The sequence below is a fragment of the Anguilla anguilla genome, chromosome 19 (assembly GCF_013347855.1).
Source record: "Anguilla anguilla isolate fAngAng1 chromosome 19, fAngAng1.pri, whole genome shotgun sequence".
NCBI classification, from domain to species: Eukaryota; Metazoa; Chordata; class Actinopteri; order Anguilliformes; family Anguillidae; genus Anguilla; species Anguilla anguilla.
Window position 1 is genome coordinate 14,359,625 of NC_049219.1, and position 27,719 is coordinate 14,387,343.

Genomic DNA, 27,719 nt, shown 5'->3' on the forward strand with positions numbered 1-27,719 from the left:
GCTCCCGTGACAGTGTCCGCCATTTTGATTCGAAAATATGACAGAATTTTTTTTCCTGTCTTGAGTCTGTGTGGGGCTCGCGCATATGTTTTTAAGTGGATCGGTCAAAAAACAAAAAGAAGTACAAAAGAAAGAAAGGATCGACACATTTGTTGAAATATTCTCATGCAAGATCTTCGGCGAATGAATACAAGTCTCCTTGGATGTTGAGGTTGCTGGCAAGCTCTCGATATCTAGCTAACATAAACAAATCACATTTCAGAAGCTTGACTGTCTGGAGTCAAGGTAAGTTCCTTGTAAGGATCAAACTAGTCACCTAGTTCTGTCTGGAGGCTTCAGATTGCTACTGTTAGTAACATGCAATGCAAGATCTTTGCATGTTGACCGAGTTGGCATGCATAATCCTCTCTGTTTTTAGTATATCACACACACTGTTCAGTATTCCATCTCGTAATAAAGTGGATGGGGCAACTTACTGTGACAGCCAGTTAGCAAGCTAATGTGGCACAGAATGCCAGAACTAGGCACCACCATCATCATTAGTAGACGGGTAGGTTAAAGCCAGAAATGTGTTTTATGTGGATTAGGTGACCGCAAGCTCTAACTTGATGGGTGTTCATCGTATAGCAAGGTAGCCAGCTAGCTAGATGTATGCAGGACTTGGAGTAGAGTCGTGTGATCTGTTTTAAGGTTAGCCAAAACAGTCGGGCAGACTCAAATTAGCGCGGCGATATGTTGGCGTCCTCGACCAGCGAAGTTGTGCAATTTGTCCAGTCTGCTAGCCACCACTGATATCCTCAGTAAGATATTGCTAACGTTAGCAAGTTCAAAAACGTAGTAAGCTACACGATCAAGCCATTGAGACTGCTCGAAAAGTGTATTCTGAGATGGCTGTTTGATGAGTTTGCTAGCTGGCAAAATACATTGTGAGTAATGTTATATTTTTTCACACGTGTTCGTTTTTCGCTATGACAGTCAGCTAGCATTGTTATTTGCTCAATATTCCTTTGGTGCAGTGTTCCACCGTGTTGAAAGTATATGCAGACAATACCATTGTATTCCCAAATTACTGTAGTTATACCTGGTTTAGCGTTATATCGTACTGCTCTCTACGGTGCAGCCAGTTCTATACATTGACGGCTGCGCTGTCACAACAATAATATACATAGCCTAGATGACAGTCTCACAGTTAGTTTGCTAACCTGCGAAATGTCAGTTAGGGAGATAAAGTATTTTATATCTCTGTATTACGTTGGCACTTTTCAGGCCTTGCTTCCCCAGATAAATGTCTACGATGTCTACAGAACACTGTGCAGTTTGGACCTTGGTCGCATTCAGCTACTGGAGTGCACACAATGGGAAATCAACACATGCTAGTTTCACAAGTAAAAAGTACCATACATTGTGCTGTATGCATCAAAACTACCATAGCAATGTAGCCAATATATACATATTCATTTGTTAATCTTGCCAGCCGTTAAGCTTCTGTCACAACTGCACTACCGTTGCAACAATGCAGCCAGGGAGGGCTGAAAATAAGCGATCAGGTAACGTTGGATCCGGTTACAGAAGGCCGGCGAGGGGCGCACTGTGCGCCGTCACGTGCAGCTGGTGCAGGCTGCCCTAAACCACCCAGAGCACTTGTTTTTGCATGAAAAGATGAGCAAAATCCCACTGAATGAAACCCTTCCTCTTTGGAGTGGCACTGCAGGCAATTGTGTGTCCTGGGCGTAGACACTTTATTTGATTACAAACCGGAAGGTGCATCTGCAAACTGGAACCTACTGTTTAAGCAGAGTCCGAAGCCTTGCACTGCCCCAGGCGTGCATATTTTGATAACCCCTGTGATGTGATACAAATGTCACATTTCTGAAATGTGACAGACTTGTGTTGATATTACAGTCCTCAATCCCCCCGATGAGATTTTTACATCGCTTTGAGCCCTACCATCTGCTTTGAGAGTAGAAGGCATTTCAGATGTACGATTTGAGTCTGACAGAGATAAGATATCAGGACTGGGGCACATGGTGGTTTGTTGATACAGGACCAACTTTCATGCAAGCCATTTTTGCATTCTGTTCATTTGCATGCTAGCTACAAAGTCCTAAACAGATTTTCTTTGAAGATCAAAATACTGTAGATGCATTTGTTGGTGGAAAGAGAACTTGGCCTCTCTCTCTCTCTCTCACACACACACACACACACAAACACACACACATACTCTCTTCCTTTGCTCTCTTCCTCTCTTTCTGTGTTTCTTCCCTTTGTGTGTGTATACAAAAGCCCAGATTGGAAAAGGCAGCAGAAGACTATTGTACAGCAAGTTTAAAAATAGTCCGCTCACGCAAGCGCTTGCAGCATCACAACCCTCCCACTAAATCAGGCAGTGAGACTGGAGGTTTCCTGCAGACTGCGGGCTGCACTGTGACCTCTGCCCGTCGCTCCACGTGGGATCCACACCCATCCTCCCTGTTTCCTGTGGCGGTTTGTGTGTCCTGCAGGTGCGTCCAAGGGTACCGGGACTGATACGTGCCGCCAGCGTAAGGGCCCAGATTACTAGATGGACAGACCGCCCCCTCCGCATTGCGAATGCAGCGTCGAGATCCAGTAGGGATGGAATTTCTAAAAGTAAATAAATGAAAATGTGCCGCAGCCTTCCCGTTTTGTCTGTGGAAAGCCCCGTTAGACAACTATTAAGGAATCTCAGTTGTAGATCTTATCATTTAAGCCTGTTATTTAAAAGCGGAAAATCCCCTATAATTTAACTTAACTCCACGCACCAGTTTTTATGAATGGATGGTCTTGTTTTAGTCAAGAAGCATTCGTCAGTCTGCTGTTACACAGTTGCAGTGTATGCTTCTCCTGTATTTTAGTCTGTTTTTGTGTTACTGTAGCGTGAGGTTATTGCTGCTGTAGCAGCACTGGATTAAGATGTGGTGACACACAATGTTGTGGTGGTGCTGTCTGTCACAGGGGTGATCAGCCGTGCAAGGTCAAGCCACACGAGTCGTGTGTCAGCCATAAATTTCACAGACTTTTTTTTAACCCTGACTGCTTATTGACTAGATGAAGGAGGTGGGGGTGGAAGAAGGCGGGGTCATTTTCCAGATGGACACTGACAATCTTTAAGTGATCCTTTTTTATGTCTACCAGATGTAAGGTCATTTAATCTAACTGCATTTTAAGTCGGAGGGCTAAGTAAAGTTGATCTGCACAAGCAAGAGCAGTGGTATTTAATTTAAATTATAACGGATACATTAAATAGAACGCAGGTAAAAGAATATGGAAAATAAAATTTTGATTGATTATGATATTAATTACTTCGCCACTATCTTGAGTGTAGCCCATTGGAATTTATAAGGATTACTTGTGAACATTGCTTCCCAAAACCACTGGTGTAGCATGTTTGCATTCCCATGCGTTTGCCCACTGACTGGCTCCACCCCTTTTTTATAAACAGGCTGCACTGCACATGCTCACATGTTGTTTTTCCTAGAAGTAAACGCTGGTGGTTTACATAGTTGAGTTCTGAATATAACCTGACAAGCCAATTGCTGTTGATGTGAACTGTCACTGTCACCATGGCAACAAACAGTTAATGGTAGGGCATCAAGACGTTTCTCTCTTTGACTGAACTCTTAGTAGCTATTTCGCATCATTGTCACCGATTTTCCCGTTAATCCTTAACATTTGAAATCAATTCGTTCAGTTAAAAGTTAACCGACTTTAATCCTTGTTTACATTTATGCTGTAGTTGGAATCACACAGAGCAGGTCCCCCACATTTGGTTGATCACAGACATAAAAAAATAAAAATAAAAATCTTAATCAAAAAGGTCATCAGGCAGCCTCTGCATAATTAGTCTCATACTTCAATATTCCATTTGTTGACAGGGCAGCTAGAGGCCCAGGCTGCCTTTGTGTTTGTGTAGGCATCCAGAAACTCCTCATAAAGTGGCTGACGTCATGTATCGAAAGTCAGAAGGGGATGGAGTCAGTTCTGTTCAGTGAAGAGGCCACTTTATTTGTTTTGCGCTGAATGTTAGTGTTGGCTCAGGAATATGTGGAGGAATATTTGAGTACAATAAGCATTTTCTTCTAAAATTTCCCAGATGGAATAAGTCAGCGTAATTATACGTTGTTAATTGTTTTATGTTTTCAGCAGGGAAGGTGTGCCTCCCAAGCCTACAGGTCATCGTTGCATATTTAATGTCTGGGGTTAGCGGCTCGCGGTTAGCGGTGTGCTTCTCACACTTCCCCCCCCATAGGCTCTACTCACCCCCACCCCCCCCCCCCCCCCCCCACACACCCCCACCCCCCCCCCCCCCCCCACACATGCACATATGTGCCTCTGGTGTGTTAGCAGGGGTCTGACAGTGGGGGGGGGGGGGGGGGGGTTACATAGTAGATGGGGAGGGGAAAGAGCGAAATGTGGGGGAGGTGGGGGCCCTAGAAAACATCATACAGCTGCATGAGATGAAACATGATACATGTGGGCGGCATGAAAAATGTAGTACAAAATTTTATTTATTATTTTTTCAAAAGGCAAATGCGTATGTTCCGTTTATCACGGTGGGCAAGCTGGACCCTGGACCCAGTCATCGCACGAGCAGAGCGGAGCTCATACTTTCACCTCTTACGCACGGTTTCCTGCTGTCTTATTTAGTCCTAAGTGGCCTGTCTTGTCATGGGGGGGGGGGTTAGGGTCAGGAGACAAAGCAGCAGAATGAACTCATCTTCATTTGCGTTTGTTATCACTCGTGCTCAATAATTGCAGCCCACGCCATAGTCATTTCCCACTGAAAATATTTCACTAGCTAACTAACAAAATGTTATAGCCGGCTACCAGAAATATTATTTCAGTTCTTTCGCAAAAAACAACAAATAATCCCCCGGGGAAGCAGTCTCTCTGCAGTCCCAGTCCAGTTCAGCCATTTCTGCTGATTATTGGTGCTGACCTGTGGGACATTTGCTGTGGCTATTGCAATACCTGGCAAGGCCCAGTCTGATCTATGCAACTATTGTTGACCTTAGAGGATTCAATTTGTTTTTTGCCCCCCCCCCCCAAATTTGCGTTGGCCTGTTTAAACGGCTGACATGGTTCGGTTTCTGTTATCTTCACCCCGTTTCTACATGCTCTCATCAGCAAGCTATTTCAGGGACAAGTAAACATCGCCGTTTATGCCAGAGGTTTGCCTTAATGGACCAGCAGGGGTTTGGAATGTACAGTGCGCTGTCCTGATGGACTTAGGCCTGGTGAAATTATTGTGGGAAAGCAGCGTACAGTATATTATGGCCCATGTTATTGTCATTAAAATAAGAAATAAGAAAAAAGGAGATCTCCAGTCTCACTGCCTGGGGGGGGGGGACACTGATTTTCCAACATTTTGGAACATTTGGTTTACAAATGGTCTGTCTGCCAATTGCCAAAAATTGACCTGTAAGCAAGCCTTTAAAAAATGCACCTAGTGTTCAGCACTGGGGGAAAAAAAGTTTTGGTTAACCTGCCACCCTCATTTTTCACACATAATTCTATATAGATGCACAGATAAGAGTATCTTAAAGCTGGATGACTGAAATTGCTTTTACACACTGAAGAAACCTAAAAAAAAAAAGCATGAGAACAGTGAACTCCACAACAAAGACCTGCCAACAACCCAGCTCTCCTCTGTTCTGCCCTGTACAAAAAAAAAGATTTCTGACCAAAGAAAGGGGCCACTGACAAATGTGGAACATCCTGTACATGAATACTATGGTACTGTACAAAGGAGAATTCTGGGTAATCAATGGACAAGATGGAAGGTCTTAAAAGCCTCAAATCGGTTTGAATTGGCCTCAGTCCCAGTTTTAATGATGGGACATCGCATAATTGGAAGTCGCAAATTAGGCTGCCACCTGCAGCCTTTGACCGATTCCTCATCTTTGTGCGCTCCTGAGCGTGGCGCTTCAGCGATGCAGCAAAATTCTGTTTTTTTTTTTTTTTTTGCAGGACTGAATGTCAGTGTGTATCACCCCACTCCTACGCTCCCCCCCCCCACCTTTCCCCCTCTGTAATGCTAGGCTCCACCTTCCCTCCCCAGGTCTGACTACATGAAGCTGGAGTTCCATGCTGGTTAATGACGGTATCCATCGTGCACTGGGCAGTCTACAAGGCAAATGTTTGTCTGCCTGTGGAAGAGGTTTAATTAAGGATACACACAATTTATCAACAGGTAAGGAGTTCGTTTGTATTGATTTTATTTTTTTATCATTTGTTTTTTTGGAGTGAGGAAAGAATACAGTTCCAAAAAAAAACACTAGCTCTGAATTTATCCATATTTTCTTTAATACAAGAAACCGTACTGTTGTTCTGCTACTTCTAGTGAAATGTAGCCCCACTACTAGTGTACTACTGCTAGCCTTTTCTACAGTAAACACAGAAAAGCTGTGCTTCGCCTGTATAGTTGCTGAATGGCAGACCAAGTTTGTGTGTTATCCAGGCCTTTTTCTACTTTTCAGTGTGAGTGTGCAAAATTGCTGTAGTGATGTCAAACATTAACAGCTTGAGATGACAGCCGCTGTCACATCACTAGACGTCAGTGAAACGATAAAACAACAGAACAGTACAGTTTGCGTGTTAGCTATGAATACATGTAACACTCATTTATAGAATTATTTTTAGAATGCTTCAAAAGGAGGAGTGTATATATCGCAGTTCCACACACAAAAAAACAAACTGGAAATCAAAGATGATAAACGACATGTTCAGTGCCCTGAATTGATTACGCTGATCAGCAGATGCTTGTAAACAACACTTGACGTTGGATTTTAAATCTTTCTAAAATTGCGTGACTCTTAATCAGCGCGGTCAGCACAGTCATGTTGGCAAGATGTGCGCTCAAGCTAAACGTTCTCTGAAGTGGTTTCAACTTTGGACCATGGCGGGCGGGTGCTGAGGGGTGGGGGGGCAGCGGGGAGTGTGGTGGTATATAGAACAACAGGAGTCCTCCCCCCCCCAACCCCCACACCCCCACCAGAGCATCCATCCCATTCCCAGCATGAGAAACGCGGCCTGCCACTCAACAGCACAGCACAGCACGGAGCCAGGGCCTAATGTTCTAAATGACATCATCGAAAAGGCAGGGAACGTCTAACGAGCTCTGAGCTCTCCTGTGTTGCTGCTGTGTTTCCCCCTCGCACTGCTGCTCTCCGCTTATCGCTAATCTGTGTGACTGTCGTCGCGGTGACGAAGGCATCCTTTTCCACCCAATCACAGCGCCCTTGACCGTCTGGCCCGGCCACAGTACTTAAGCAAAATTATGCACTTTGGGGTTAATGGAATTCATTCGCCTCGCCTAAATTCACTTGTCAGTGGTTAAGGACAAACTGTATTGAGGTTATGTTCAGACGAGGATGAGGATACGCTCTTCCTCTGGAGGTGCTGAAGTGCCCTCTGTTCCCAGGTGTGAGTTATGAGCAGGTTGATGAATGTGAGACCCGTCATTAATCACCCCAGGGACGGGACGGGACGGGAATTCTTAAAATGAATCAACTGCCATGACATTTTAAATCTCACAAGTTCCTCAGCGCATTAAGACCTGATGAACGGTTTAAATACTTCAGTTTAAGGCTTTGGCGGCTGTCCGCCATCTTAATAACAGTGTTAACCTGAGTTTACTGAGGTAAAAACACTTGAAACAGGAGCCTCCAAATGCTAGACTACAGCCCTGAACCTGCAGCCTCTGCGGTATTAGCACTGTTCTCTTACTGTTATATTACCTCCACCTTAGGAGTGAAGACCACCAGCACTGAGAAGATTTAACTGCCACTTTAACTGCCGCGCACTGACCAGAGCATACGTTTCAGCATTTAAAACAAGAGCATTGTTTACATTACTGTTACACCACTGTCTCATTCCCCATCTGTTGTTCGTAACCAGTCACCTGTCTTGTTGGGTAACTTGGTGTTTTATGTCAGGCCCCTATGGGGTAATCCTGGTTAGAGATTAAGTAAATATAAATATAAATAAATAAAAGTATTGGCCCAGGAATATGAAAAGCTTTGCTTACTCACTGGTCTGGTCCTGGCTGTGCCGACGCTGTCACTGTTCTCTCTGGCCCCCCCTCCTTTCTGGTCTTCCCCAGCAGGCCTGTGTGCCTCGCCACCATGTTCTGGAAGTTCGACCTGCACACGTCCTCCCACATCGACAAGCTGCTGGACAAGGAGGACGTGACCCTGCAGGAGCTGATGGAGGAGGACGACGTGCTGCAGGAGTGCAAGGCCCAGAACCGCAGGCTGCTCCTCTTCCTCAGCCAGGACGAGTGCATGCAGGCGCTGGTCACCTTCATCACCCGGGAGCCGCCCGAGGACATGGAGGAGAAGATCCGCTTCAAGTGAGGAGGGAGGGGGCGCAGGGAGGGGGGTGGGGGGGGAGGAGTGGGGATGATGAGGTCCAGAAGAGGGTTCCATCGTTTGTTGTCACAGTTGCATTTTCTGCAAGCAGTGAAAAACAGATCGAAGATGTGCGTCTGTCTGTCTGTCTGTCTGTCTGTCCGTCTGGCTGGTTTTCAGTTTCTTTTCCGATGACTAGCACAAATCCCTGCACCAGTGACCAGCGTCAGAGTCTCCTGTTCCTTCATTTCCACTTCCTCTGTCTGGAGGGGCAGCAGGGAGGAACTGTGGGTAAAACAGAAAAAACCTAAAACCAATGCAGTGGAATGCAATTACCAATAATGAATGGATAAATATATACAGTAAACTGGTAATGCCCCTGACAAAATTATTAAGTTCATTCAGCAGATTGTTCTGTTATGTTCTGCTTTCATTATTAATAGTGAAGACTAATGAATCACAACGAAAGCTTGGAAAAATGATGTTTATATGTGGAGTAAGATTAAATGCGTTATCCATGGGAGGCTATTAACTAGAGGTGAATAAATGGTAGAAGTTGCATGCTGTAAACTATGGGTTTCTCATATAAAACGGGGGACTCCAGTTTTGGTTTGTGGTGCGTGGTTTTGGGTAACAGAACCTGCTTATCTGTTCCTATTACGCAGCCGACAGAATCACCCCCCCCCCCCCCTTTCATGTTCCCACTGGTAGACCAGCCACACAGTAACAGTAACAAAGACCGTCTTGTCCCACTCAAGTCCTGATGCACTCCAGATGTGGGGTTTCTGGTTATATTTAGCAGATTTTCTGCCCGATTTGTTTCAAGATGGCTGTCACTTCAGAGCTGCGTCCTCTGTCGTTTTGCCACAAGCCACTGCCCTTCTCCGAAGCACCTGCCACCAACTGCCATTTCTTTCCACTCCGCAGCTCATCTGCTCATGACCTGGTCACCCCCCGGATTTAACCTTCCCCGGGGGTGGCTGTGTGCACTACTGAGCAAGGCTACCTGTGACAAGGCTACCTGTAACGATGTACTGAACCAGACTGATGTATTGGTTCAAAGGGCAATGAACCGATCCAGTCAATACAACATGCACAAATCGATCTGTATTGTTATGAATCATGGCAAAACATTCCCTCCTCTCACTCTGATCCGCTCGCCGCGTCGCCACGCAGGTACCCGAACGTCGCCTGCGAGCTCCTGACGTCAGACGTGAGCCAAATCAACGACAAGCTGGGCGGGGACGAGTCTCTGCTGGAGACGCTGTACGGCTTCCTGGAGCAGCAGCCCCCGCTCAACCCCCTGCTGGCCAGCTTCTTCAGCAAGACCATCGGCAACCTCATCGCCCGCAAGACCGAACAGGTACGCCGGCGGGAGGGGGAGGGAGGGGGCGTCGCCCGTCACGGTCAGCGCGGTTGGCTCACTCTCTGCCCGAGCCTGCCAGAACTGCGCCCGCCCGCCCGCCAGCCCTCTGGGCCCGGCAGAGTCAGAAAGTCCTGTTTTTACCGCCTCGGGTCGGGGGAAATCCCCACCAGACATGAGAAATGTGGTTTTGGCACGTTGATTTAAAAAATAATAATAATAAAAAAATGGTGAACCCCAAAGAACCCCCTCACCCCCTCGCCTTTCTTGCAGGTCATTTCCTTCTTAAGAAAAAAGGACGGGTTCGTCGGTCTGGTGCTGAAACACATGGACACCTCAGCCATGATGGACCTGTTGCTTCGTCTCATCAGCTGTGTGGAGCCTGCCCCCTTGAGGCAGGAGGTCCTCAATGCAAGTGACCCAAACAAATACATTTATTTCATTTACGTGCGTGTAAGTTACCGTGCAAGCACAGGATCAAATAAAGGACAGCCCTTAGTGACCGTTAGGTATTGGAAAATGGAACTGGTTATGGAAAGCAGTTGAGTTCTAGAACACTGACTTAGAATTTTGAGGGGAAAAAAAGAAAGGGGATTTTAAAGAGCAGCTTTCCCTCTCCTCCCCCAGTGGCTGAATGAGGAGAAGCTCATCCAGAGACTGGTGGAGCTCATTCGCACGGGACACGATGATGAGGTAAGCTTCCAGCTCGCAGACCTGTGCAGTTTTACCGGTTTAATTTGTTATAATGGGTCTTCTGTGAAGTGCAGCCAATTTTATTTTTACGACAGTTTAAAATGCAGCGTGCAGTTTTTCTGTTCTTTATCTTTACTGAAGTTATTTTCTGTTGAATTATTTCAGAGAAGAGAAAGGGCCGGTGTGGGTGCAGGCTTTCGTTTGCAATCAAGTGGTTACACCCCTGATTCTGCTAATCAAACACTCGAGTATTTGGACCTTGATAAGGTGAATCGGGTGTGTTTCTGCTTGGCTGAAACAAAAGCTGCCACCCTCGCCGTCCCTTTCTGAATAAGATTGACGACCTGCTGTACTAATGAATTTGGGGCGCACTAGTGAATTTGGAGTGCACTAGTGAATTTGGAGCGCACTAGTGAATTTGGGGCGCACTAGTGAATTTGGAGCGCACTAGTGAATTTGGAGCGCACTAATGAATTTGGGGCGCACTAGTGAATTTGGAGCGCACTAGTGAATTTGGAGCGCACTAATGAATTTGGAGCGCACTAATGAATTTGGGGCGCACTGGTGAATTTGGGGTGCGTGTTTGTGTGGCTCGGCCTGCAGAGGCAGTCGAACGCATCGCAGACGCTGTGCGACATGATCCGTCTGAGCAGAGACCAGGCGCTGCAGTTCCAGGAGACGCTGGAGCCCGACCCGCTGCTCGCCGTGCTCGAGTCGTAAGTCCGCCGCGGGGGAGGGGCCGCCGTGAGGGTGGGGCCGCCATGAGGGAGGGGGCCGCCGCGGGGGAGGGGGCCGCCGCGGGGCAGGGGGCCGCCGCGAGGGAGGGGGCCGCCCCGCCAAGCAGCTCCCTCCCGCGCTTCCCTAATCTACGCTTTTATGCCGTCACCCCGGTAAAAAAGAAAAACCCTATAAAACCAAGATTAATTTACGCATTGTCAAGATTTTATTGATAATGGATTCAGTGGATGCGGTGATTTACACATTGGGGTCCTCAAACTGGCTCGGGGTGTTCTGTGTTCCTGGGAAGGCAGGAGACAGTGGAAGAGCTGCTCAAGAACATGTTCGAAGGGGGGAAGAGCGAGTCCTGCATCCTCAACGGAACTCAAGTGCTACTTACTTTACTAGAAACCAGGAGGCCCGGGTGAGTGATCCAATCCCCCCACCCCCCCCCTCCCACCCAACCCTGGCTTCATGTGATTGACAGACACTAGAGCCCAGTGTTCCCTGTCCCCTCCCCCCTCAGGGTCGAAGGGCTGATGGACCTGTGTTCTCAGGGGTTTGAAAGGTCTTACACTGTCAGCAGCAGCATTCTGTGCGGTATTGAGCCTCACCTGACCGACTTCCACCAGGTGCTCCTGGACCCTCCCAAGGTACGGCGCACAGCCATTCTCTCGCTCGGTCACCTGTGTCCTCCTCAGCACAGGAAGCAGGTGTGGATAAACTATGGAGAAAAGAAAGGACAGAAAGCTTCACAGATTTATTCCAAGCCTATTGGGTTGACATGTATTGGGAGTATCCCAGAATGCATTGTTGATGGGACTAGTCCAGCTGTGTATAGATTGAGATGAACTAAAGCTACCCAGAATAACTGCCTGAAGTGCCATCTGTATTTGTACACTGCCTTTGTCTTACACATTTTTTTACATCGTAACACAACCAAAAAATATGTTTTAAATTTAGATCCTATTTTACATCAGCTAAAGCTTTGAAGGCCTAAACTGTGCGAGTGCATAACTGTTCCTCTCTCGGCCCGGCTCACAGAAAAGTGCAATACTGACGACCATCGGGGTGCTGGAGGAGCCGCTGGGTAACGCCCGGCTGCACGTCGCCAGGCTGGTGGCCTCGCTGCTGCAGAGCAGCACCGCCAGCGTCAGCCAGGAGCTCTGCCGCCTGGGCACCATGGCACTGCTACTCGTGAGTCCCGTGGAGCGGGGGCACTCCCCCAGCATAGTGCGCTGTTATTCCCTTTGCCCCAGGTTAATCGAGTGGTCAGATTCCAACTCCACAACCATAAAATTTATGCACTATATAGAGCCCTCAAAAATTCCCCCAATGCAATGGAAAATGTTGTGTACGAAGCATGTACACTATTTATGCTAAAAATAAATAAATTAAGACTGCAATGCTTTGCTTCTGCACTCCGGTGAATTGAAACGAGATGAATGGTAAATGGACTGCATTTATATAGCGCTTTTATCCAAAGCGCTTTACAATTGATGCCTCTCATTCGCCAGAGCAGTTAGGGGTTAGGTGTCTTGCTCAAGGACACTTCGACACGCCCAGGGCGGGGTTTGAACCGGCAACCCTCCGACTGCCAGACAATCGGTCTTACCTCCTGAGCTATGTCGCCCCATGAGAGATGAGACAAGATGAACGCACGTCCGGTAACGGTTAACAGTTCAAACACAACTTTTCTTCGCGCAAGATTTTGAGCAGAGATACGCAGAGAAAAACGATAAAAGTGGCAGCACATTCACTAACGTTCATCTAGATAAATTTGAGGACAGACACGTGCTGCAAATGAAGACATCTGTGCAGTGCCATGCCCGTCACTGGGGATGCAAAACGAATGTTCATTAGTGTCCAAGAATCTCAATTTACTACTCCCTACAGTGTCCTATTGAGTGTTCCCCTTGTAGGGAATTGTGAACGAGGGAGCAGTTTTGAACACAGTGCTCGTCTTTGTTTATCTAAGCAACAGAGCATTTACAAGGGTTTAGTTTTTTTTGTTTTCACTCCCATTCTCATGCGCTCTCTCTCTCTCTCTCTCTCTCTCTCTCTACTCTACCCCCCCCCTCCCCTTCTCGCCCCCTCTCGTTAACCCACAGGATTTATTTTTCAAATACACCTGGAATAACTTTTTGCACCACCAAGTGGAGCTGTGCGTGGCTGCCGTCCTGAACCGCTCCACCCGGGAGGAGAAGCCTCAGGCCAGTCTGGAGAAGGAGGAGGAGGAGAAGGAGAAGGAGAAGGGGAAGGAAAAGGAGGAGAAGGAGGAGAAGGAGGTGCAGGTGCAGGAGGAGACTACCCTGAACAGCACCACGGACACGCCCGAAACTTCAGGACACAGCGTCTTGGTGGCTCACGTACGGGAAACTCTCACGCTGACAGTGCTCTCCAGTGTTCTTCACTGCTCGGTCATGGTCACGAAAGCACAGGCCTAATGTACTTGTAATGTGTGGTTTACATCAAAATTTCACTGCCTAAATCTCCCCCCCCCTCTCAATAGAAAAAGAAAAAAGGCAAAGCTGCAACTTGGAAGAATAGCATTAATGTGTTAAATAGCACTGGGATTAAGGTGTAAATGAGGTTAAATGGCCAGCTCATGCTTCTAATTAATAGTGTGAGACAATAGTGTGAGAAAAGTTTTCTCGCTAAAACTTTACAGTCATTGACACAGTCATGGCCACACGGTGACTAAAATGCAGAGCACTTCACACTTGTAACTGGAAACATTTAACTTTTCCTAATTATTCTCATCAGTGCGTTGGTGTTAATGAATGGGAACTGCTCTGTCCACAGATGTTCCAGAAATGCCGCCTAGTGCAGAGGATATTAGAAGCCTGGGAAGAAAACGACAAAATCCAGTAAGAAACATGCTTCACTTTATTTATACCTCAACTTAAAAACGTTTTTTTTTTGTAATCTTCCAGCTGTCCCAATGGCACATTTTGGGTACAGCCAAAAAAAAAAAAATCTATAAATAAATAAAAGAGCAGAGTTGCAGAGTTTCTGCAGCCCTGAGTTTAAACATGGCTGTTGTAACACAGCACTTGTTGAAGCGACGTTCAGGTCCAGTAAAAAAAAGGCCCAGTAGCAGCCGGCGCAACATTAGCATCCCCGGGCTACATAAATAGGGCAGGCAGAGTGACGGGCAATAGTGCTGACTCATCAACATCAGCCCGACACCAGGAAGGAAATGTGTGACGCACGCGTTGCACATACTTTCTGTGTCGTCTCGTATCGCGTTCTGTACAGTCACACCCAGATCAGCAACATGCTGCTACTCCATTCACATTCACAGGTTTCACACGTAGCTATTAAGAAACCGGGTGCCTTCACTTTTGAAAGAGGGGTGTTACAGTGCACGTTTCAGCCATTTTTACAGTAATGCCAAATAGCCGATGCGTTTAAATAAAATACGCTTAACTGAACCACTACAGTATTTGTTTTACTATTCAAACATTGCTTCCAGAAAAATGTGATTTCATCATATTTTAATCAAATAGGTCAAAAGTCATTGTTTGTATATTTCAATATGAATAATTTGGAAAAAAATATTATATTTTAAGTGGTTACCAAACAGTTGAGTGCAATAAGTGCATGATGGTTGAGGAAGATTGCAAATGAAGACCAGAAAGGTTTGAACCTTCAGGATAATAATTAAGCAGCTATATATTAAAATGAAGTTTACATTCATCCAATACATTAAACATTTATGCATATTTATGGATTTAATTTGGATTCAGACGTCAAGTCTCTGTTATGTAATGTCTGTAATGTTTCTGTAATGTGTATTCAGATAATTTAAAAAATTGTTTTTTTAATTGAATTGTTGCTCTGTAATATGTATTGAAATTAATAGTTAATTTCACAAAGAATATTTAACACTAGGCATGTCTGGCTGCGGTGCAGTGCTATTCATGTGTCTGACATTCGGATTTTAGGGCAGAGGGGGGAATGAGGAGAGGCTACATGGGTCACCTGACCAGAATAGCCAATACTGTGGTCCAGAACATGGACAAAGGGCCAGTCCAGACGGAGATTAGTGACCTCATCAAAGGTACTCCCGACAGTATGCATGTTCATGCGTGTGTGTGTGTGTGTGTGTATATATGTGTGCATGTGAATAAGCGTGTTTGTATGTGTGTATATGCGTGCGTGTGAATAAGCGTGTTTGTGTGTGTGTATATGCGTGCGTGTGTGCCTGTTTGTGTTTGTGAGTAGTTACTTGATGTAAAGGTGGTGAGTGCGTGTGTGTGTGTGTGTATAAGCGTGTGTGTGTGCGTGTTTGTGTTTGTGAGTAGGTATGTGATGTAAAGGTGGTGGATTAAAGCTGCTGTGCTGTTACAGAGCTCCCAGAAGACTGCCGGGGACGCTGGGAGAGTTTTGTGGACGAGACCCTGACGGAAACCAACAGGAGAAACACCGTGGATCTGGTGAGATGAATACAGTACATGCACACACACACGCGCACGCGCGCACACACACACGTTTACCCAAACGTACGCGTACACAAGCATATGCATGCACATACACACACACACTTAACCACTAAACTCTTTTACAGGTGAGCACACACAACCTGCACTCCTCCAGCGAGGACGACGACATGGAGAGTCCCTTCCCCAATGAGCTGTCCCTACAGCAGGTACAGACAGCCATACTACCCACGGTCTGTAAATGGGGTAGAGGTTTGGTATGTTTGTAAGTACAGAATTGGTATTTTAAAGGGCTGCTTCCAACAACATGTTTCTCTCCCCCCCCCATTTAATTTTTTAAAAGGCATTTTCGGACTATCAGATCCAGCAGATGACGGCAAACTTTGTGGATCAGTTTGGATTTAATGACGAAGAATTCGCTGAGCACGACGAGAACATCAAGTAAGATTACAGTTGACCCATTGTACAGGTGGTTGTTTATTTCCGTGTCGGGAATATGCATACAGTTAAGTTATATCCTCGATTACAGAGTGTTTATGGGCTTGGGTGGATATGTACACAGTGGCTGCAAAATGTTTCTTTCAGTGTCGTTTTATTTTTGAAAGATTAATCCACCGTGTTCTTTTCTAGTGCCACTTTCGATAGGATTGCAGAGATCAACTTCAATTTGGATGCCGATGATGACAGCGTAAGTCCCACTCCCGACCCCCCATTAAACTGTCCTTAAACCCCATTCATACGGTCTCGTCAGGCTTCATGTTCCCAATTCACCGAAAAGACAGAGCCCCTCCCATCTCAGAATTGGCAATGACAGGCCTCTCAAGGGGGTCGTTAGGGAAAAACCATCCACTTGTGATGCAGCACGTGTTCTCAGGAGCCTGACGATTCCATTTGCATTCACACTGCGACGCCATTGGCTCCTGCGCCCAGAAGCTCCAAGGGCTGTGGACCCTTATTGGCCGAGCCCAGTCCGGGGGGTTTGAGCGGGTCAGAGTTGGCAGGGAATTCAGAAGGAGCGTACACGTGAACAGTGTGCCAATGACCAGTTTGCTCCGGTTTTACATGCTGACTTTGTTGTCTGTGTGAAAACAACGCAGGCCAATGCCGCCGTGTTCGAGGCCTGCTGCAAGGAGAGAATACAGCAGTTTGACGACAACGAGGAGGACGAGGAGGACATCTGGGAAGACAAAGAGATAAACTATGCAACGAAAGTCAAGTCGAGAACAAGGTCTGCAAATTGCAGTCGGCTAAGTCAAGAAGTAATGTGTTGACCAAGTGGGGGAAAAACAAAACAAAACAATTTAAACTCTTGGCTTTTATGTTTTTACACACATTAAATATAATGCTCACATTAAAACCTGGTGGGCCGGCCTCTTGTTCATTAAAGTAATATTTCACTGGGTGGCTGCACTTGGACAGAGCCAATAAAAGTCACAAGCCCATAGTCCTTCGGTGCCAGAGCAGGGAGGGAGCTATGTAGCTCATTTCAGGCAGAATGAAACTTTGTACCCACAGGGATCATTATTTATGGCTGCTGATACAGGCGTTCAGTGACGGGACTGTAACTGAATGACATTCCGCGCAAATGTCATTGCTGAGTGAGAACCTTGAATTAATTTCCGAGTTTTATGGCTATGCTAATGAGTTTAATTGAGATTTCAGATCCCACTGATTCACTGTAGAGTTTGAATAAGAAGGGATAAGGTCAGTTTGCTTTCCCTGCACTGGGGTTGCTGTGTTATTTGGTCCCACTTCATAAGCAAATTGATTTTTCTGTGTATATATATATGCTATATGTAATGGAATCAACATACAGAACAACATTTGAGCTTTGTTAAGGTTTCCAGGGAAACCACAGCACATTAACTTAACTGGCAGTTTTTCATGTACAGCATCATTGTACATAATACTTTTCTCCCTGCTGTTGAATGACTCATTGTGGTGGGTGGTAAATGAGATTCAAACTGAATAAACTACATATCCCAGCACCCTCTGCGACAGCAGCATCTTGTACACATATGTGGCGACTAGGCCTCTCATGGGCCTCTCTGTGGGCGCAGGTTTGGAGTCTCGCGGACCTCAGACAGTTCCTCCAGGAGCGATGTGGAGAACGGGGAGGAGGGCCAGAGCGGCGGGTCAGACGAAGAGGAGGCGGGGCCTGAAGATTCAGTCAACACGGAGAACGACAAGAACAAGAGCCGGGCGGAGGGCAAGGAAGTCGAGTTCACTGAGGGTAAGGGGGTAAGGGGGGGGGTCTCACCTGGGGAGCCTTTTAATTGGCTGTGCTTCAGCCCATTTTAATATTATTGCTCATTGCTGTAGTCAGCGAGTTATTTCTCTCGTCTCACATTACCGCACATCGCTGCAGGAATTTCATTTGTATAATGCGTTTTCACGACGTACATTACCTCTAATTTACACTGCCGGGGAATTCCTATTATTAGAGGTTTTTGTCACACAATACCAAGTGCTATTAAACAGACTCTGTGCCATGTAGACTCCGGTAACCTTCAGCAGAAATGATGTCAAAGCTCGCTTTGAGTCCGCTCTATTGCTTGGGGAGGTTATGCACACGGACGACGGACATTTAAAAAAAATTATCTGGGCTTATCAGTGCGCTTAGTGCAGATCCCCAGCTGTGACGGAGATTAAATTATTAGTTTAGCACCCCTCACTGAGTAAAGACCCGGCCACTAAGACCAACACTGAGAGAAGGATAAGCGGACATATTCTTACCTCTCTCACTAGTGTCAATGGCTTCTCAGGACTTTTAACACTGTCAGCTACCTGTGAGTCAGAGCCACGGCTTGCGCCAAGGTCGCCAAGGTCGCCAAGGTCGTGGACGACCGAAAACATGAGCGCACAGAGGCGCGTACGTAACGCGTGACATTTTGGTTTCGCCCCCCCCGCCCCGCCCCGCCCCGCCCCGCCCCGCCCCGCTCCGCCCCGCCCCGCTTTGCAGCGACAGGCCCAGCAGGGTGGACGGCCAGTTTCGAGGACGTGGCAGACGCCCCCGGCCGCTGCGTCGTGGTGGACGTGGGCTCCAGCGTGTGGGACTCAGCCGGTCGTCAGCACGGCGCTGAGGAGAGCGAGGACAAAGGGTGGGCCAAGTTCTCCGACTTCCAGCCTTTCTGCTGGTGAGCCCGTTACCACCTGCACCGCATAGAACGGACGCTTTACCGTGTAGCATCTAGCGCAAGCTCCCCGCCAAAGTGTGTGTGTGAGACCAGCTGCTGCCACTTTTCTGTCCACACACACACACACACACACACACACACACACTCAATTTCAGTCGTTCATTTTTATTTCTGTAGCGCTTTCTACAGAGAACTGTCACATTATTAGCCACAGCACGCGACCCCCGCCGAATCCTAACGCCTGGACCCACCCCCCCCCCCCCTTAAACCCCCACCCCCGTGTCCCGCAGCTCGGAGTCTGGGCCCAGATGCAGCTCCCCAGTGGGCTTGGAAAGCACCAGCTCTGAAGGGTGTCCCAAGCAAAACCAGGACAAGAACTGTGAGTAGACAGATGTGCCCGTGACCGGCTGGTGTGTCTGTTTGTGGTGGGACAGCAGTGCACATTGTGTCATAAACCTTCATGCCTTTGCATCATGTTACATTACGTCATGTTTTTTGTGGAGACTGCTGGACCAGCTCTCTGAAGCGCCAAAATCACAGCACCCTAAATGCGCTCTTAAGGAGGTGCCTAACCCTGCAATGGCGATTTGTTTTCAGAACTGGGAAGAGGTGTTTTTGACTCTCTCTGGCTGTTTTCAGAGAGTGCACTACAGCACTCTCCTGTGGTGGCATTTAGTCATTACTCCTGACCTGACTCACCTGAATAATAGAAAAGGGCCTTTGCACCAGGGAGGGGGGGGACTGCTGCAGTCAACTCAGCAGCCAACTGTTTTAATTGAAGGTCACAGTTCTGAGAATCAGCAGGTGCCCAGGGTGTAAGCTCGATGGTGACTGACAGGCAGTGCTGAAAGACTGTCATGAGTCTCCTGCAATAGAACAAACCATAGTGATATAATAATAGAAGTAATATTAATAGATCAAACAATCTAGCTTGTCAATCTAGATACAGCTTGACAGGTATATCAGTATGTTTTATGTATGTTTATTTTGTTGGGGGTAGCATTGATACAGTTTGCAGGTATCACAAGTGTGTTAGTGTTTGACGGGTTTCAAACACCAGTCCTGGTAGGCCACAGCATCTGCAGGTTTTCTGTGGTTTCCTTTCAGTCAACAGCCAATTAAGGCCTTGACAAGAAGGTGTGTGGACTCTTTAGCCAATCAATGAATCGCTTGTGCTGAAACACGCTGAAAACCAGCTGATACTACTGTGGCTGTCCAGGACTGCAGTTTGATTGACGCTCCTGGTGTGTGATGGTAAGAGCTCTGCTGACCTCCTCTCCAGTCAAAAGCTCCTCCCCCTGCACGTGGAGCGTGTGCGCCTCCCGAAAGGCTCCCCTGGTGGCCTCGGACAGCAGCTCCTCCGGGGGCTCCGACAGCGAGGACGAGGAGGAGAAGGCCTGCGTCGTCACGGAGACCGTAACCGCGGGAGCTGGAAAAGAGACGGGCAAACTCAGCACGGATGCCAAAAACAAGAAGGCGGTCATCAAGAGGTACGGCGTCAATGCGCTGCAGACGGTGGTGAAACTGTAGTGATGGAACTACTGCCTGTAGCTTTAGTACTGGGGCTGTTTTTTATTTGCACCTTGACTGATGTAAACACCCCCGCTCCCTTCCTGTGACCTGCTTTTGTGTGCCTGCTGAGGCTTGACACTATGATCTTTGATCACAGCTATTCAGGTCTGATCCTGTGGGGTTTTGTAGGCTGCTGAAAACCTGGCTGGAAAGTCGTTGGTTAAATCAAGAAATTTACTTCCTTAATATTTTCTAGCTCGTCTGCTTTCAGGTTAGATGCGTTAAATGCACACCACATTAGTCAATTAGGAATATAATATAAAAAGTAAAAAAAATGACAGAGTATATGTATATATAGTATATGATAAACAGGGAAGCATGCAGGCACTGCAAGTCAAGGAGCGAGCGAACTGATTAAGGAAGTTCACAAGCAGAAGTCTGTGCATTAATATTTAAGGGAGTTAAAAATTCTGGTTCCCGTTCCTCTTTAACACCAGAAAATATCGTAGCCTTCCGATGTACACAGAGGACGTTTATGAGCCGACACAAAACCTGTAGCAGGGTTTTGTGGGACTTGCTTAACCCTTTGAAAAGTAGGTATCCCCCCCCCCCCCCGGAATGCTAAGAGATCGTGTTCTAGAACTCCGTTGCTGTCAATTACCCGTAGCAGTTATTGCATCAGCATTAGAATGTTCTGTTAATATAGTTCTATGCGCAAATTTGTCATCTCGCACCATAAAAGGGTTAAGATGGAGGCGTGTTATTCCTGTGGTTTTTGGACCCAGGCCCAGTGGCTGCTGGCAGGCGGTCAGTTGGTGATAAGATCTATGGGTCGCATGTCAAGTGACCCACGCCTAGAATAGAGCTACGGACAGCCAGCGTAGAGTCGATACACAGAACGATCTCCCAAAATGACCCAGGCGTGATGCCACCTTTTGCATTAGCGCTAGAGCGATTTAGAAGCGTGTTGCACGTAGAGTACACAAATCATTAAATCTGGCAATTGTGCTGTACACTGATATAATGCATACATTTAGATGAACAGATCTCCTGTTACAAGTGCCGTAATGTGTGGTTCACAAACATGCAGTCATATCCCCTGGAAATGTAAATAGTGTATTCACTGAAATGAATGGCCACAATGACTTGAATACCCCACATGAATAACCGTATTATTAAGTGCAAGTACAGTGAACTTGACACTGCCCATTGTTTTGCAGTTGTGCTACGGGCCTGTCGAACAAAGCACTCAGACTGTACAGTCGACGACATTCAAATTATAGCAAGCTCCATAAATAAAGGTCTATTTTCACATATAACTGCACACTGTGAGACAGACAGACCTGTTATTACCAACACAGCTGAAAAGACTAGGAAGCCTTGGGAGCTTTGCACAGTAACTCCAAATAAAATTCTGTTACCAAATTCGACAGACCATACTACAGGCTGCAGTACAGACCACATTACACACTGTACTACGGATATTACAGACTGTTCCCTCCAGCGATGCCGCCTGACGCTGTGTGCGCGCGCGTGTGTGTTCCCAGCAGCGGCGCAGAGTCTGTGCCCATCGACAAGCTCAGCATCACGGACGTGCCCCAGAGGGGCACCGAGACGCCAAACCGAACAGAGCCGCCCGCTGCCACCCCCCTAGGCTCCTCGGCCGCCGAGAGCACCGCCAGAAACCTCACTGTGACAGACAGGAAGTGAGTTCCGCTTCCGCCAGCAGGTCTGCGGCCACGGCTGCCGCGTCTGTGGTGTGTGCGTGTGTGTGTGTGTGTGTGCGTGCGCGCGCGAGCGTGTTTTAAAATAGTTTCTTTCACTGTTCGTTTACAAAGTTGCGCGTGTGTGTGTGTGTGTGTGTGTTTGTGTGTGTGTGGTGGGGGGTGCCCTTTAAAACTCCTTCAACACAAGGAAATACTGAAGGGTCAGGGCTGAGGGGGCATAATGTGTGTGGTAGTGGTGGTGGTGGTGGATAACATTACGTTGCAGTGCTGCGTCCATCGTTTCGTAATTCCCCCCCCTCCCACAACCCCTCAAACAAGGTTTTAAGTTTCTGTCCATTGAAAAAGACACTTCCTCCCCTTGCTGTGTTTCCAGTAGGCCTCTGCCTCCATCAGTCTGAAACTGCACGGCAGCATGGCATCATGGGAAATGTAGTGTACTGAGCATGTGGTGGGGGATTGAACGCATTTCGCATTCGTTCAGCTGTGCTGCCACCTGCTGGTGATGGACTGTCACTCCCTCTCTCTTTCCATCTACAGAGGGGAGACCGTCTCGCCAGTGGAGCTGTCTCTCAACGGGCCGGCCTGATGGTCCCTGGACAGGGACACGGACACGGACAGGGACAGGTCGGACCCCATTTCTGTGCCGCTTCCTTTTTTCTCCAAAAAAAAAAATAAAAATGAAAAGAAACAAAAAAAAAAAAACCTATCCATGCAACTTCTACGTACTTCTACATTTCAGTACAAAATGCTGCGATGTTACTGGGCCCTGCCAGTCAGGATCAGTAAAATGGTTTGGGTTGGGTTGGGTTGGGTTGGGTTGGGGTGCGGGTTAGGTGTGTGTAGGGTGGGTGGTGTGGGGTTAGCGTTAAGCACCGAAAAGTCTTTTTAGCCAGTGTTGAAACAATTTTATCGGTTTTAATGTAGCACTGAAAAGTTTCCGTTTTCTCCGCTTCCTGAAAGAAAGACTTCCCCCGTCTGTATATCGTCATACTGACATCGTCATACTGCGTCAGGTCCGGCCCACTCCTCTGTAGGCCTACAGTGCTAGTCTGTGTGTGTGTGACGCATAACTCAAGAGGAGCCTGGGACAGCTTCACGGTGACAGTTGCATTTTAAACGAACCGTCGCCGGGGGAAACAACTGAGCCGAGTGCAGCGGAAGGTACAAACGGACAGTTCTGTGTGTTAAACTGCTTTTGTCAAACCTCTCTGTTGGTCCTCCCTTGCTAAACTATGCCAGTTGCAGCGCATCACGGTTTGCCAACTTTACAGTCTCGAGAACCACGGGCTGTACAGTACGTGTCAGACCCATATTCTTAATCAGTTAACTGAGAGGAGGACTGCTGTGTCTGCTGGGTTTTTTTATTTTTATTTTTTTTACCCCGCACGTTTCGGCACTTTAAAGCGATTAATTTAAGCCACTGATCGGCGAAGGTTTCTTCACACTTTGCTTCCAAGGCCAAAGTTAGCTGCTGATCGACAGGAAACCACAAAAAAAAACAAAAAAAACATGCAGACTCTGCGGCCCTCCCTCCAGGGTTCGAGTTCGACACGCCTGGTCTAGAGACTGAAACAGTGGCCAAAGGAAGCCAATGTGCACAAGGGACAGGGGTGGCAGTGTCTTTCATGCTTTTCTTCTCTTCAAACACCTGAATTTTTAGTCATAGATTTTTATTTAAATTACTACGTGTGGTTTGCTGACCCCTTGACCTTACGCATGTTTCATAATGATACAGACTTAAGTTCTTGCTTTCTCCCCCCCCACCAGACATTACCTTCTTGCATTTTATTTTCCAAAAGCAATGTCAAGAGATTTTTGTACGTAAATTTAATACAGACGTAGTCTTTTGAATTTGTAATGACTTCGGTCATTGCACCAGAAAAAAAAAAGAAAGCAATGCAATGTTTCTTCAGTGAGAAACCAAGTAGGAATGTCTTGTAAAATGGTACCCTGTCCCAACTTCCGAGTTATGCCCCTCTCTATTTTAGCATCCTTAGGTGTAAGATCAGAAATGTATGATTAGAAAGTTCTTAACTGACCATTCGAATGCTGATGTTATCACCACCACTGGTAATTGAAAGTAATGCAGTTGTAGAACACTGACTTTGAATTTTGAAAAAACATTCCAAAAAACCTACTCATCAAACGGGTTAAAAGAAATGAGAAGTTTTGCTCATTGCAAGCCAATTATCAATATCAATATCTGCAGGATGCTAGTTTAAAGTATGTAACTCACAAGCCAGATGTTTGTGCAATGTTTTCATATCAGAACTCCTGGATACCAACTAATCATGTAGTTTTAAAAAGTTAAAAATGTTTTATCCATGCATTTCAAATTGCTCTTATTTGTTTGTCACATATATGGGTCGATCCAAATGAATTTATTTAATTGAATGGAATTAATGTAAAACCACATCCCGAAATAGGAAGAGGTGAACCCAGGTTTGTTCACATGAGAGAATCAAACAGTCAAATGTTGCCTGATGTTTTGTTGCAAATGGGAACCCTTTATTTGGACATAACTCAGTGGTGTGTGTGTGTATAGGCTTTGGTACAGCCTACTTAAGGTTCATATTATTAACAAGATTGCCACACCCTCAAGCTGAACTAAAGCCATAATGGCTTTCTGACTTGAGTGTTGCATTTTGGATTTTTTGCACTTAAAATTGTAATAAGGTATATACAATAATTTCAAAAAAAAATATATTATGTGGACAGTGTTTTGTGTTTTCAGCTTCATCATTTTAGTCCATAAATTAGACACCTTTGTACAAGAGGGTGTGTGTGGATTGTTTCTACAATGATGGTGAAAAAAAAAAAACACACGGAATTACCTAAGACTTTGTGTAACAGCTGTCTTTAGTTCTCATTATGTGTGTGTGCGTGTCGTGTGCATATGCGCGCGCGCGTGTGTGTGTTATCATCTGAACCCAGAGATTTCTGAAATGGTTAAAAACAATGGTTTCCAGGAGGGGAAGGAAGTTCTCTTTGAAACCAAGATGTACTGCCTATTTTTTTAAAGTTGTAAAATCCTAGTTTTTTTATTTTATTTTTTATTTTATTTTTTTTTGTTTTTTGTTTTTTAAAGTTTAACCAGATTATTTTCTGAACTACAGTAGACATTTCAATGCAATTTCGATGAATTCGAACAGCCAAATCTTTTGCTCTCTTGTCCTTTACAAGGTCACCAGTGAGAGGTATAGTATAGGAAATGCAACCTCCACTGAATAAAGAATAAAGGGTTTCCTTAGAAACACACTGATTTGGGTTTTCCTTTGCTGACTATTGGGAAATTCGCTTAACGTTTGTAAAACGTTTGGATGGAAACCTAGCATGTCTCCTAGGCTGGTCTGCTTTGGTTTTTTAAGCAATTACGTGGAAAAGATGAAATGATGTCATCTAAACCCTGCCGTTCTCAAAGTCCCCAGGACAGGAATCCTTACACCCCGAGACTTTTATTTTTGTGACAGTTTAGATGGGCTGATCTATAATCAGACCGCTTTGTTTGCTTATCTGTCACTTTTCGTGAATGACGCTTTATTCTCAGGATAATGGAGTCGGTGGTGTCAGTGGCAAGAAAGTGTACCTTCCCCGATAAACGTCTCAAGGCCTTGAATATTAAAGGGGGGGCGGGGGTGGGAGTGGGAGCGGGGGCCTATTATACATTTATCTTATTCTCAACAAGTATAGGGTATATTGTAAATTCAAACTCAAAGATCATATTTACAGTATGCCCAAAGGGCCTATCACTCGCACTAAAATCACACTACTACACAATGCAGCAGTCTTTTCCATCGAAGAGCACAAGACAACAGGACGGGTCTGTTAGGGTCAGTTGGTCTCGAATGATGAATCAGAAAGCAGAAATGGCCTTTGGTGGCACGGAACGCCACCCCCTCCCTCGGTGACAAAATAAATTCTCCACAGACCCCCCCACATTGTAGCAATATATATATATATAGCGCTTATTGTACATTGTTTTGACTGGAAGAAGCATTTGTTTGTGGCTCTACCCATTAGTGGAAAATTGAACAATATATTTTTGATGAAATTTATGAGCAGGAAAAGTTATTTTGCCAGTTGCAATATAATTTGTTTGAATCGATAGGCAATAATTATATCTTGTTATTTTGGTTCACCCCAGCATCAGTTACCTCTGAAACATGCTTCCTCTAAAATAATTTAGCCTTTTGTTGGAAAACAATATAATGGCAGACGTGCATTAAAATATTTTTTTGATTTCACATTATGAAAAAATTGACACATGCAGTCACTATTTTCAGTTAAGCAGGGGTTTGTATTTTATATGTGCTTTTCAAACTTTGATTAGAAAATAACCCAAAGTTAGAAGATTTGTGTTTGATGGATCCAAAGTATTCAAATGGGATGCAGGACACTTCATGGATAGAATACTTGGTTGATAGAAAGTATTTATTTTTCTTGGATAAATTTTTTAAAACTTTTCTGCTGCAAGTATGTATTGTGTGATATCTTTTCCCTACAATTGTTTTTCCCCCGAGAAACATGGTAGTTTCATCAAAGTTCATTCTGTATCATTATAACAATGCGTCATATCTTTTCACACTTTTTTTGAGTACTACTCTGTCTTGTGTGTACCGTTTTATTTTTGGTTTGAACTGAAATCCATAATCTTAGAAAGCTCTGTAACTGTTTTTATCTTGTGTCTTAATGAAAACTTCAAATGTAAGAAAGAAAATTATTGCACATGGTCATAAAAAAATGATAAGGTACATCACATGCAAACATATTTAAATGCATAATGCAGGACGGACTGTCAATATTCACCAGTGGATTTTTTTATTTCTTCATTTTTTTTATTTCCATAGAAACCATCGCCAATCAGATCCTTTTACATTTATCATGATTCTTTTGGTGGCCTTTGTTGTGTTCAGCTGTATGCAAGTACCTGGTTGAGTACAACTGAGTGACCGGTTACAGGAAAATCACAGAAAACACAGTGAACGTTTCTAAAAGAGGCTTTAGTGTGCTCCACTGAAATGTAATTACTGTAACGTATGAAATACATATGAGGCACAGAAGTGGATTGAGAAACGGTAAAATACAAAAAAAAAAATGAACTTGTACTGCCTTCATTTTATGATTTCTGAATCGAAGGTCTGTTACTTCATCAAAAGCCTTTTTGTATTGTAAAACTGATGCTGGTGGTTTTCCTTTTTTGTATGAACACAATACTGTACCTGTTTATCTGTTGTCAAATTTAGGCTGTAAATTCAAATATTAAGCAAATAAATATTTAAAAAATTAAGTACTGTACGCTGAATTTCATCATAGTTGAGAAGTGTATGATTGTTGTGCAGATTGCTGGACCTAAGATTTTTCAAAAAAAAAAATTGTGTTTAATTGTTGTGTAGATAAAAACATTTCATAAACCCACTCTAGATTGGAAGTGAAACTATTACAAAATCAACCTCCTGCAACCCGGTTGAGAGGGCTTTTCCTCGAAAGACGGGGTCAAAGTGTTAAAACCTGGGGCAGAAACACTGACTATTGCACCAGGGAGACCCCTGAAATGGCCGGACGTACACTCACTGTTCACTGACAAAAACTGGCACTATGAGAAAACGATACAGGTGGGTCAAATATCCTGAATTACATGTTTTTGATTTCTAAAAGAATGCTAAACCAACACGTGCGGTAAGTAAGGGGGGGGGGGGTGGTTGGAGTAGCCTCAAAAGCGTTTTTTTTTTTTCTTTTTCAGATGGACCTCTGTTCTC

At 45.5% G+C, this 27,719-nt stretch overlaps 1 protein-coding gene across 4 annotated transcripts; it reads left to right on the top strand.

The window, feature by feature from the left end:
* Positions 1-27,250, top strand: ppp6r2b (protein phosphatase 6, regulatory subunit 2b). Of its 4 annotated transcripts, none has more exons than XM_035402056.1 (24): positions 1-285; positions 6,080-6,211; positions 8,123-8,371; positions 9,546-9,732; positions 10,006-10,143; positions 10,360-10,425; positions 11,029-11,141; positions 11,453-11,566; positions 11,669-11,795; positions 12,187-12,339; positions 13,254-13,511; positions 13,948-14,012; positions 15,093-15,208; positions 15,499-15,584; positions 15,716-15,796; positions 15,931-16,028; positions 16,218-16,275; positions 16,685-16,815; positions 17,648-17,820; positions 18,550-18,724; positions 19,015-19,103; positions 20,007-20,214; positions 21,787-21,942; positions 22,501-27,250. In XM_035402056.1, exons 3-24 carry the CDS (start codon positions 8,145-8,147, stop codon positions 22,547-22,549), a joined length of 2,868 nt encoding a protein of 955 aa, XP_035257947.1. In that variant the 5' UTR covers positions 1-285; positions 6,080-6,211; positions 8,123-8,144; the 3' UTR covers positions 22,550-27,250. The 4 variants fall into 4 exon arrangements, with proteins under 4 accessions (XP_035257947.1, XP_035257948.1, XP_035257945.1 ...); XM_035402057.1 differs by having other exon boundaries at positions 18,550-18,688; positions 21,784-21,942; XM_035402054.1 differs by having other exon boundaries at positions 2-285; positions 21,784-21,942.
* Positions 27,251-27,719: the final 469 nt, after the last annotated feature.

Excerpts from the sequence above, each read along its gene's own strand:
- ppp6r2b (XM_035402054.1), top strand. The coding sequence starts at position 8,145 with ATGTTCTGGAAGTTCGACCTGCACACGTCCTCCCACATCGACAAGCTG. Across the intron at positions 11,567-11,668 it reads CTAGAAACCAGGAGGCCCGG|GGTCGAAGGGCTGATGGACC; the intron begins GTGAGTGATCCA and ends CTCCCCCCTCAG. Across the intron at positions 21,943-22,500 it reads CTCACTGTGACAGACAGGAA|AGGGGAGACCGTCTCGCCAG; the intron begins GTGAGTTCCGCT and ends TTCCATCTACAG.